General features: G+C 42.2%; 1 protein-coding gene across 8 annotated transcripts in view; it reads right to left on the bottom strand.

Annotated features, from left to right (window-relative positions):
* Positions 1-8,243, bottom strand: part of CYBC1 (cytochrome b-245 chaperone 1) — a 16,235-nt gene extending 7,992 nt beyond the window's left edge. For 2 of the 8 annotated variants that reach the window (XM_084838279.1, XM_084838274.1), the window contains exons 1-4: positions 8,210-8,243; positions 6,536-6,673; positions 5,465-5,506; positions 2,090-2,163 (exon numbers count right to left, since the gene is read on the bottom strand). In XM_084838279.1, the coding sequence (XP_084694405.1) occupies positions 2,090-2,163; positions 5,465-5,506; positions 6,536-6,620 (201 nt within the window). In that variant the 5' untranslated portion in view covers positions 6,621-6,673; positions 8,210-8,243. Of the gene's footprint in view, positions 1-2,089; positions 2,164-5,464; positions 5,507-6,535; positions 6,674-7,643; positions 7,734-7,977 lie in introns of those variants that run through there. The other 6 variants (XM_084838277.1, XM_084838273.1, XM_084838280.1 and 3 more) reach the window with 3 other exon arrangements.
* Positions 8,244-13,030: the final 4,787 nt, after the last annotated feature.

Below are 13,030 nucleotides of genomic sequence, written 5' to 3' on the forward strand. Positions count from 1 at the left end.
ATCTGCACGGCATTAAGCTAGAAGTCCTCTCCTTATGGACCCGCTCACATATAACTTTTTCCTGGTCACATGTACCTATTTTGTTATCAGAATGCGAGGGCACCCTTCTTTCCTATGCAAATGTTATCTGTAGAAGATTCACTGACCATAATAACTCAGTCTCGTCTCACTCCCTTCCCACCCAGGAACACTGAAGCCTGCCAATATTTACCTGTTAGGCCAGGTTTGTCATGAGAAATAAAGTGGCTTGAGGCTTAAAGGGCTCAAGTGTTCCTGGTAAGGGAACACAGTATTTCACATTAAGATTATAGCTTTGTTTAGTTTACTGTGAGAAGAAAAGTCATTTCTAGTGACTCAGGTTATAGACCCAGCAGTCACTTGCCACAAAAATAAGCTCAAATTATCTACCATCTGACTGAACAAAGAGCTTCTTTGGGCTATTCCATAGTACCAAGCACCACAAAGCAGCTTCTTATGTCATGGACAATCATTTCACCATGACATTCCATAACTGATACTTACTCCCTGGCTATGAGAGTGAAAGCTCTTGCAGACATTATGGAATCAGTCTATGCCTATGTTAGCAGATTTTGTCAAGTGCACAGTAAAGGTTCAAACAAAGCATTAATTTAATAATCTAGCTGGGCAAGTAAGAAGCTCTCAATCCCTCCAAACAGCTGAAAGAGGCAAATATAAAGGCTACACTATATCTGGCAAGCTGAAGCATGGAAAAGCTGCACAAGTCTCTTGGACAACCATTTTGCCTCAGGCCAGCATATATTTTCCCACTGAATTATTATCTTTGTCCTACTATTAGTGTTAATCACTGTGGACAATAGAGTGGCCTACCAATATGACTATTTGCATTAATTAGCCTCCTTAGGTTTCTTGGAAAAGACGGACAACAAATGTTAGGGAAAAAATCCTTGAAAACTTTTTTTTCCTTAAATCCCCAGTAGTTTCAAGAGGTAAACTACAAATAGAACAAGATGACATAGCAAGATGTTGTCTATACACATAACACTTCTATCACCTTGGGAACATGTATGTTAAAGTTGGTATAGAAATATGGTAAATAAATAGCATCACACTTGTAATTTGGCCATTCTTTCCACTCGTGACAGAATAAGAGACCTGTTGCCTTATATCAAGCCAGACTATTGGTCCACATAGCCCATTACTGCCTATTCCCACCAGTGTGGTATTCTAACATCTCAAGCAGAGGTATTTCCTAGTTATGCTATCCAAGGTCCTTTAGCCAGGAAAACCAAGGATTAAACTTCGGATTGTCCACAAACTAACCATGGGTTTTACTACTGAGACCCTCACCAGATGTAATTAACCTCAGATCTGCTCCAAAAGGTAAGAAATCACCAAGAGGAAGAAGCCAGAGGAGTCTGAAGAAGGGATGCCAAAATACAATACCGTAAACCCAGAAGACTAAGCAAAGCCATAGCTCAGGAGATAAGTGGTTTTTATTAGTATAACGAATAAGGTAGTACTGAATTTGGGACATTGTCTAAACACACTGCACAAGGAGCAGTTTGCATAGCACTAGAAACAGCACTGAATAAGACGCTTGCGAACCCATCTCTAAGAAACAGTGTATCCGAAAAACAATGTACATAGATGCCACAACCAGTAGCTGAAAGTAGGCCTTGAAACTGCCCAAATTCTCCTCCTTTTAGATAAAAAATAGTCTGGGTGTTTCAGAAGCTACCAGACATGGGTTCCAAAAAGAGATTTATTCATTCAAAGAATGCTGCACCTATGCAGAAGTTATTGTGGTTAACATGCAACATTTCTAGTTGCGCCAATTTTGGCAGTGCTGACAGGCAGTATTAACAAGAAAGTTTCGACTGAGCAATATTAACAACCATTTGGCTTAGGCAGCCTTCCCCAACCTGGTTGCCTCCAGATGTTTTGGACTTCAACTCCCATCAGACCCACCCAGCATGGCCAATTTTCAGAAATGCTGTGAGTTGTAGTCCAAAACATCTGGAGGACAACCAGGTTGGGGAAAGCTGCCTTCAGTTGGGGAAGGCTGGGCTAAGGCAACCAAACCTCCTGTTCATAGGATGCTCCTTACCTCCCACTCCTCCAGATTTTGCACAGCTACAAAGAGACAGCCAGCAAGATAAAAGAGTTTCCATCCCCAGCTATCTGAATAATACAAAATATTTCAAGTTAGGAGTAGACATCTAAACCATACACATCCATAGAACTAATATTTTATTTCCATGTTTTAACAATTAAGAACTGAACACTTTTTGTAAACTAAAGAAGCCACCTGTCTGTATTGAAACATGGATTTCAATGGTATTTTTAATCCAGGGTGTCAGTCTGAATTATTGGCTGAAATCTCTATATGTGGATGCTGCTAAACTTCCTAAACCCTGTTTTCATGAGCATATAACTAGCAGAGGTAAAGTTCACATACAACACTAAACTGTGGTTTAGCGTTTTATACACAAGCCAAGGCAAGGTTCTCATTGACTACGCTAAAGCCTTTGATTGTGTGGATCACAACAAACTCTGACAAATTCTTAAAGTGATGGGAGTACCAGACCACCTTACCTGTCTCCTGAGAAACCTGTACGAGGGTCAAGAAGCAACAGTAAGAACCAGACATGGAACAACCGAGTGGTTCAAAATTGGGAAAGGAGTACGACAAGGCTGCTTACGGTCACCCTGCTTATTTAACTTATATGCAGAGTACATCATGAGAAACGCCGGGTTGGATGAATCACAGGTCAGAATTAAGATTGCTGGGAGAATTATCAACAACCTCCAATATGCAGACGATACCACCCTAATGGCAGAAAGCGAAGAGGATCTAAAGAGCCTCTTGTTGAGGGTGAAAGAGGAGAGTGCAAAAGCTGGTTTGAAACTCAACATTAAAAAAACTAAGATCATGACATCTGGCTCCATCACTTCCTGGCATATAGAAGGGGAAGAAATGGAATCAGTGACAGATTTTACTTTCTTGGGCTCCAAGATCACCGCAGACGGTGACTGTAGCCATGAAATTAAAAGATGCTTGCTCCTTGGGAGGAAAGTTATGGCAAACCTAGACAGCATAGTAAGAAGCAGAGACATCACCTTGCCAACAAAGGTCCGTCTAATCAAAGCTATGGTTTTCCCAGTAGTAATGTATGGCTGTGAGAGCTGGACTATAAGGAAGGCTGAGTGCCGAAGAATGGATGCTTTCGAACTGTGGTGCTGGAGAAGACTGTTACGAGTCCCCTGGACTGCAAGGAGGTCAAATCAGTCCATCCTAAAGGAAATCAACCCTGAGTGCTCATTGGAAGGACAGATACTGAAGCTGAAGCTCCAATATTTTGGCCACCTAATGCGAAGAGAAAACTCTCTGGAAAAGACCCTGATGCTGGGAAAGACTGAAGGCAAAAGGAGAAGGGGACGGCAGAGGATGAGATGGCTAGATAGCATCACCAATGCAATGAATATGAACTTGAGCATGCTCCAGGAGAGAGCGCAGGACAGGAAGGCCTGGCGTGCTATGGTCCATGGGGTCACGAAGAGTCGGACACGACTGAACGACTGAACAACAAAGGCAAGGTTCAGGCTCTCACACTACCCCTCTCCTTTCCTTCTTCTTTGTGTGCAAGAGGAGAAGATTTAAAACTGCCTGGAGCTGTTAGTAACAAATTGTTCTGGCAGTTTTATATCTCCTTCCCTCCCATGCAAAGGAGGATGGAAGAAGGAGAAACACAAGACCCCAAGGGTTGCCACAGCTCACGCATGCAGCACTAAACCACAGTTTAGTGTTACATCTAAATTTGGCAAGACTGATTTCAGTTTGATCAGAGATACCACCATTGCCCTGCCTCATTCATTGCATTTTATGAGGGTTCCAGACAATGTCATCTTCCACTCGTGACTCTCCCATCTCCCCCCGAATTTCTTCTGTCTTTTTTTTCTTACTTTAGAAAATCCATTAAGGAGAAAAAGATGGAGTAGCTGCACAATGCCTTCTAATTGGTAGCGCTAGAGGCCCTCTGTCTCCTTAGTGTATACATTCATCTGTTACCTAGGCATATCTGAGCTACATTCAAGACAATTAATTGAATTCAAGTTTCAGTCTATGTTGTCAGTGGTCCTGGAGATAGGCTTCTGAAAATTTATCACCAGCTGAGATTCTGTGTTTGTGGTCCTCACAGGTATGAAACATTTCTCCACCACCTCTTAGAACACGCTCTTTACAGTAAAATTGCGTAAGAATTATTGTGTCTAGGAGCAGGGCATTTATACCAATTGCTCTCAGACTATAGAATTATTCCCCCTACCTGCAACCTGGAGGTGTGCAGCTCTCTCTCCTTATTGGCTTTCAGGAAGGATTGCAAAACATCTCTCATCAATCTAGCTTTTAGTTCTGCTGGTTAATCTGTTGGTTCCTTTTTTTATAGAATACTATTTATTCTGTATGTTTTCATTGTCTTATTAAACTACCAGTTATTGTAAGTCACCATGAGCAGTGGAAAGGTGGCTAAAAACTACTTCTAAGTATACATGCATAGTATTGCATTGTTAATCAGCCAGCCTTGTGTGCTTTATATTCACTGAGATTATTTAAAACTTTGATAACCAAGTTGGATCTTCTTGGATATACCAGAATATATCTTTTAAAAAGCAGATTCTAAACCTTTTGAATCACACAAGCTGTTTCTACACCTTCTACGAAGCTGCCTCAGTATGGGCAAGACTGATCTCATTACAGATTAGTTCACCAAATTGGCAATTAAGTAGTGTGACCCATTGGCTACATTCTCTCTATATTCTTCCATGAGACTTCATAACATTATCCCTACAAGCCCTTGTTCTGGGCTAGTTTAGTGATATGTGGAAGTATCCCCCACCATAGTGACCATATGGTATCAACTGTCCTGTAAGAGGCTACCTAAAGAGGAAAGCAAAGACACCATCAACACTTGCTCTTATAGCTAGGGAACTACCCCACAATTTTTAGAAGATCTAATAATTCTGTATGTGTAAGGATGCACATTTGTTGAAATCAATACTTGAATATTCATTTTCCTGTTTCCTCTTTTTCTGTCATCTTCCACAGGCTCCACTTATGTGATCTATTTTTATTATGAGCCTTTAAGAATAATGAACCCATATACAAAGTTCAAGACTGCAGCTACCTGTCTTTAGCTCTTATGGTAGGGCTGCCTCCCCAAACTGGCACCCTCCAGATTTGTTGGACTAGTACTCCCATCAAGCCCAGACAGAACTGTACTTGGCCATGCTGGCTAGGGATGATGGAAATTATAGTTCAATACATCCGGAAGGCACTGGTTGCAGAAAGCTGAGATAGCACATGATACAAATCAACAAAATAAATTAATACCTAAAAATTGGCGGAAGGCAAGACATGTGGGTGTGTGAAAGAAAATGCAGTAAAAAACAGCTAAAAGCTTTTAGTGAAGTTAGTAAACCTTACCTTCACTGTAGTAAGCAGCAGCCAGGCCTACAGAAGAGATCCCTAGACAGAGAAAGGAGAGGTATGAATTTAGAATGTAATTTCTGCTAGTTAAACATCTCCAGTATTTAGCCCTTAGGAACCACAAATTTATGTTTGCATTGATCAGCCTTTTAATTGTCACAGTAATTTCAAAAGAATAATCCCTTCATGTGAAAAGAAATAATTGACTTGTGCCAACAATTTCCTTGAATTCCACAACCATGATCCAGATTAGGCAGTGAGAAGAAAAGTTTACTCATAATCTAAATAGGGAGCTCAATATCAAAATATCAGATTGGGCCAGCTATGATATTACTTTTTTGCACATGCCTGTAAGACACTTGTGGGGAAACTGAGAGAAAGTGACCAAAGATGCAAGGCCTCAGAATTTCACATCTGATGGTTCTGAGTCTGTTACAGGGAATTTACAGATTAACGCCAAAGAGTTTTCCAGTTCTGTGTATCTGACTTGTTATGTGACTCACCGTTCTGACATTAGAGAGACCATTTAAATCTTTAGCCTTGTACTCTCTATTGTACATGTTCTAGAGAAGGTGCATTATCAAGGATTAAAATTTATAATATGGAAGGACAGCTAGAAATATAGTGTGGTGCCAAAAGAAAACAGGATGTATACATCTGCAATAATTGCATTATTTTGCTGGCCCATGATGACTTCCAGAATCAACTGAAACCAGTGTTGGAGGTGGAAGAGAAAGATACTGTACAAGTATTAGGCTGTTGGGTCTGAGTTTGGACCCCAATACATTCTGCAGTCAATGTCTTGGTTAATGTTCCACTCAAATATAAAATCTAATCGCACTTGTCCAAGCTCCTTCCCATCAGGTGGGGTCCATGCCCCCCTCTCTACATTCACCACAGATTTTCTTGACCTTAGTAAGGAAATAAAGGGAAACAGTAGGCCCAGTAGCAAACATTTTGTTTGGGTTTGTTTTAGAAGTTTCTTGCAAATCATTAAAAATAAACATTTTTGGAAGAACCAAGAATTTAAAACCAATGCAAGGTACGGAAAATGGATTGATGTCTTACCTACAAGAAGAGACCAAGATCTGATACCAGGTGATCTCTTCAGATGAAGAATCGAATTTGAGTGGTTTTCAACCAGCATATACATCTTTCGGATAGGTGGGGGAACCTACAGAGCCCAAGAGCACTCTCAAATGTCACCTAAAGAATGACAAAAAACAAAACTGAGACACTGCTTAGAGGCCCCCTTGCCATATCTTTAATTCCCCTCATATCTTGAAGCAAACCCGAGTCCTACATGGATTTATGTGATTCTTCTTATCAAGAGCAGAAATCCTGAGAAAGGTGCAAATACACATACCTATTATTAGAGCAATCAAATTCATTTGTTTTAAAGCAGAACCTGCCCTCTCAACATCTGTATATAAGCAAAACTACATTCAGGCCAACTGTGTCTTTTTCAGTAGTAAATGTTAACTTCATAACAATGGGAGCTACATTCAATTTTTTAACTTTTTGTTCTATTTGTATTAATTATCCAAGCCCCATGTACATCTGAACAAGTGAATGATTACTCTTATATGTGGAGTTAGGAGGTACATCTTAAACTAATTTGTCAGATCTAACTTCATAGTGCATAAGACACTATTAAATATCACAATCAATGGTTTGTGTTTTTAAGGAAGCAAGATCTTTACCCATGCCCAGCCACCTTCCTTATGTTCCCAAAACATCATAAAGACTTGTCCAGCAGACCAACAGAGGAGCATGGAAAAACATGGGGTGTGTAAAAGCTATAAGTCAAGAAATACAACCACACTGCAATTCAGCAGAAACGATTTGAATTTTACATGGCCAGCTACTTATTTATTTCATTTTTATACCATCCAACAGCTCTCTGGGCAGCTCACAAAATTAAAACCACAAAAAACCCCAGAAAATACAATATAAGATATAATAGAGTAAAACTACAGAATACAAATAGAACCAGAGTAAAACTAGCAGCAGTGCAGATATTTAAAAGCATATTTATTTATCCGGTGTCGACTGCTTTTAACACAACCATGAAACAAACCCAGAGCCTTTCTACTTAGACAACTTTATTAAATACAAAAGCACTCTGTTCCCATCCTCTAACAAAACAAAAGAAAAAAAGACCACCCTTCACTACCGTAGGGTGCAATCCTACGCATGTTGAGGCAGAAAAAGTCCTACGACTCCCAGCTTTCCCCAACTGTGGGGCTTTTTCCAGTCTAAGCATGAATAGGATTACTCCGTCAGTTGCTTTTATCTTCGGCTTCCTGGATACTTTCTCCTGCATGGACCAACACGTATCACGCACATGCGTTTTAAAACTGCCAGGGGCAAAAACAGGGAAGTAACAGCACCATTATTTATTCCCCATGTACGAATTGCGCTGCTCAGCCAGCAGAGAGTTCAGGGATCTGGAATGGTAAAGGGCAACAAGACACCAGCCTCCCCTTCCCAATGCTCGGGTCCCGTACCTACTACAGGGCAACGCTTCGGCCGTTACTCTCCCCGTACTAAAAAGCCCGCTAGCTCTTATTCCCCCTTCCTCCTCCTCCTCCTCCTCCTCCTCATTTTGACACCCACGAGAAGCTTCCGGTGCTTGGTCCTCTCCTCCTCCGCTCCCCACAGCCCTCAGCCGCCCCTTCCAGGACAATGCGACCGGCGGGCGCCCCCGCCCCGCAGGCGCCTCATCCTCGCGCTGCTCACCTAAGCCGCCGCCTCCCAAACTCTTTCGGGCGGCAAACGCGATGCTCCAAAACCATAGAGCTAAGCCAGAGAGTCCCTCACAGTCAACCATAGAGCTACACCAGGGTAGAGTATCCCTCGAGTACCATAAAGTTATATAAAAAACAAGAACTCTACACCGCCCCCGCTTCCTCTTCCAATTCGACTCTTCTAACTGAGGGGTGAGCGTTAAGGGAGCTCTAAGGGAGTCTTGTGGCGACTTAAAGACTAGCATATTTATTTGAGCGTAAGCTGATGGGGGTACCAGACCACCTTACCTGTCTCCTGAGAAACCTGTACGAGGGTCAAGAAGCAACAGTAAGAACCAGACATGAAACAACCGAGTGGTTCAAAATTGGGAAAGGAGTACAACAAGGCTGCATACTGTCGCCCTGCTTATTTAACTTATATGCAGAGTACATCATGAGAAACGCCGGGTTGGATGAATCACAGGTCGGAATTAAGATTGCCGGGAGAATTATCAACAACCTCAGATACGCAGACGATACCACCCTAATGGCAGAAAGCGAAGAGGATCTAAAGAGCCTCTTGTTGAGGGTGAAAGAGGAGAGTGCAAAAGCTGGTTTGAAACTCAACATTAAAAAAACTAAGATCATGGCATCTGGCCCCATCACTTCCTGGCATATAGAAGGGGAAGAAATGGAAGCAGTGACAGATTTTACTTTCTTGGGCTCCAAGATCACCGCAGACGGTGACTGTAGCCATGAAATTAAAAGACGCTTGCTCCTTGGGAGGAAAGCTATGGCCAACCTAGACAGCATAGTAAGAAGCAGAGACATCACCTTGCCGACAAAGGTCCGTCTAATCAAAGCTATGGTTTTCCCAGTAGTAACGTATGGCTGTGAGAGCTGGACTATAAGGAAGGCTGAGCGCCGAAGAATGGATGCTTTCGAACTGTGGTGCTGGAGAAGACTCTTACGAGTCCCCTGGACTGCAAGGAGGTCAAATCAGTCCATCCTAAAGGAAATCAACCCTGAGTGCTCATTGGAAGGACAGATACTGAAGCTGAAGCTCATTTTGACACCCACGGTCATATTTTGGCCACCTAATGCGAAGAGAAAACTCTGGAAAAGACCCTGATGCTGGGAAAGACTGAAGGCAAAAGGGCAAAAAGGGGACGGCAGAGGATGAGATGGCTAGATAGCATCACTGATGCAATGAATATGGACTTGAGCACACTCCGAGAGAGAGTGCAGTACAGGAAGGCCTGCCATGCTATGGTCCATGGGGTCACGAAGAGTCGGACACGACTGTACGACTGAACAACAAAAGCATTCATGGACTATAGTCCACCTCATCAGATGCCTAGAACATAATGGAGAGTTTCACGTACAGGCAGGCAGAGGGAGGAGTAGTAAACAGAAGAAATTAAACGCAAAGCGTGACAATCACATTATTAACAGTGGTCATTCACGGAGGAATCAATGTGCACAAACAACATGAAAAAGGCAAAGTTAGAGGCTCCTCCGTGTCATTGTAGGGTTTTCTACTGATCATATCCCTCGACTACCAAAAGTGATAGATGCAGATAGCTGACTCCTCTCCTTCATTGGAGTAGAATCCCTGGAGTGTGTTTGTATGTATGTGTGTATGGTTAAGAAGGAAAAAAGGTAACTAATGAACTGGATAAGGAAGCAGACACACGTTGAAAGCTAGATTTTAGCGTAAAGTTAAAGTTGTTCTGGTTATAATGAGAAAGAGCCGTGTTTTGGAAACTTAGTGCATCTATCTTTGCTCGAGCCAAGCAATGCTATTCAAGTGGGACAGAATTTAAACCAAGGGTGCAATCCTATGCATGTTGGTTGTAAGACTCATTGCTGTCTAAACATGCATAGGATTGCGCCCTCAGTAAACTGGCTGGCTGGGGGATGCTGGGAGTTGTAGTCCAACACAGCTGGAGGGCACCAGCACCAGATGGAGGGAGGCTGAACTAAAGCAACATTTTTCTCCCTGTTCCATGATGTGATTGGCCAGAGCGAGAGGGGGTGGGAATGGGGGGGAAGCTTGTGATTGGGCAGTTAGAAGGCAGACGGACTAGCACAAAGAGAAGAGCTTGACCAGAAAAAAAGAGGAGAATGATGAACAGATCTGTCTGAGACTGACAGCGCAATCCGTGGCATATCTACTCAGAAGTATTATTATTATTATTATTATTATTATTATTATTAAAATTTATTAATCGCCTATCTGGCCGATCACCCAGCCACTCTGGGCGATGTACAAAGTGTATAATAAAACAGTTTAAAACAATAAAATTCTGCAGTAAAAACACCATATTTCTAAAAATACCCTAACCCACCCGAAATGCCTGCCTGAACAACCACATTTTTAATGCACGGTGGAAGCTCATTAAAGAGGGGGCATGGCGGAGTTCCCTAGGGAGGGAGTTCCACAGTAGGTCCCACTGGGTTGTATCACGTGTTAGTATAACTTAAGTCCCATTCATTTCAATGGGTCTACTCTAGACTAACAGGCTAAAACCCATTTCGTTCAGTTTGGCTTACTTCCAATTAAATGGGTATAGGATTGTAGCATGGGACATCCTTCTGAGTAGATGTGTCACATGTGTAGGAATGCACCATTACAAAGTAATCCAATGGATCCACAACAGCCAACATCTTGGGGCCATAGAGTTGAGCTGTGAGGTGCTTGTTTGCTTGGTATACAAGGGCTGCAGTTCCACCTTCGCATATGGTTCCTCCTTGGCATATTACAGACATGATATTGGGTTTCAGCTGGAAAAACCTCCTGTGTCTTTAAAAGGATGCAGAAATTCATCCCATTCAGCTTTCCCTCCTCACCCCCAGTTTTATTATTTTAACCCTAGCTGGTTGTCCACATTTTAGGTTAGAGGACGTGATGCTTTCAACAAAAAGGAAATAGCAAACAAAATGAAATAGCATGGCAGTGTTGATGCCTGTCAGCCACCCTGAAAGAGAGCTGAGACATTAGTCAGAGGTCACCTTCTTGCTAAATTAGAATTAACTCCATGCCCCTGCTAAGCAGGAAGGCGGAGGCACTTCATAGTGAGCTGGATCTGAGAAATAGCTGTTCACAGCCAGTTTGTTATATACGGGGGACATAGATCACTTTACATATTACCACTTCTCATGGGTTGTCCCTCAAGTAATTTGAAGTGGTGTTTTTTGTTACTACATCCCCAGCTCTTTAAAGCAGACAATGGACAGGCATATTACCAACACATTAATTTCATTGAGATGTGCAGCTAGGCTTCACAGTAAAAGCCAAGAACTGCTCAGCCTCTACTCAGCACTGGTTAAGCCTCATCTTGACTACTGTGTCCAGTTCTGGGTGCCACACTTTAAGAAAGATGCAGACAAACTGGAAAAGTTTCAGAGGAGGGCAACGAAGATGATCAGGGCACTGGAAACCAAGCCCTATGAGGAGAGACTGAAAGAACTGGGCATGTTTAGCCTTGAGAAGAGAAGTCTGAGGGGAGGTATGATAGTGCTCTTCAAGTACTTGAAAGGCTGTCACAGAGAGGAAAACTAGGATCTCTCCTCGATCATCCCAGAGCGCAGGACATGGAATAATGTGCTCAAGTTGCAGGAAGCCAGATTCTGGCTGAACATCAGGAAAAACTTCCTGACCGTTAGAGCAATATGACATAGAACCAATTCCCCAGGGAGGTAGTGGGCTGTCCCACACTGGAGGCATTCAAGATGGAGCTGAACAGCCATCTGTCAGGGATGCTCTGACTTAGATTCCTGCATTGAGCAGGGGGTTGGACTCGATGGCCTTGTAGGCCCCGCCCAACCCTACTATTCTATGATTCATAGATCAGACAATTCCAAAGCTTTACAGACCTTTTAGAAAAGCACAGTTCCACAAAATGGTGGAAAATTCCAGCTGATCTGAAAAATTCCAGTTCCTTTGTTCCCTAGAGCTACATAAGCAGAGTGTCACAAACACCAAAATTGTTTGCTTGCTATCTGACAGATATAAGTATCACTACATGGATGCTTGTTTTATGAAGGACTATCAAGACCGTTCAACTGAGATCTGAGACAGAAATGTTATAATGGTGTATATTTTTTTTAAAAAAAATCAGGTATGATGATAGTGAAAAAAAATTCAGGTGTGATGAATAGGAGTAAGTCGCTTAGCCTTTCTCATAACAAAATGATCCAAGAGAAAGCTCAGTGGTAGAACAGTACATGTGCTTTGCATGCAGAAAGTCCATCCAGCTTTAACTAGCATCTAGTTAAAAGGATCCGGAAGAAGGCAATGGGAAAGATCTTTCCCTGCAACCCTGGCGAGCTGGTGCTAGTCAAAGTGGACAATACTGGGCCGGATGGGCAAATATTCTGACCCTTGTGTAAGGCAGCTTCCCAGCTGAAAAGTTCCAACTTAAATTAAAATGTAATTCTCAAACCAATAAAGCAAAGTGCATTTCACTGAACACAGTTAACTTTTAGCATGCATTTCCAGGAGATCACATGAGGATAAACCACCAAAGCCCAGAGCATCACAACCCAGGGAACCCCACATGACCACCCAGAGAGCAGCAGCATATGCTGTCCAATAACAAAAGTTTTCTGGGTGGCTTGCAATAAAGTAAGACATTTACATACACAATTAAAACCATAAAACCCAAGTACAACATAAAGCTGTATAACCTTAATAAAGGATAAAATATTATAATAAAGCTAACAGCACCACCATACATTTCACAGAATAATGTTATTCAAAAATAACAAATCTATACATCTGAAAGGGGTTCATAATGTATGAACACATTTGAATGGCTGAGAGAGGCTA

The sequence above is a fragment of the Heloderma suspectum genome, chromosome 2, assembly GCF_057233095.1.
Source record: "Heloderma suspectum isolate Gila_16-S chromosome 2, 16-S_ref, whole genome shotgun sequence".
NCBI lineage: Eukaryota > Metazoa > Chordata > Lepidosauria > Squamata > Helodermatidae > Heloderma > Heloderma suspectum.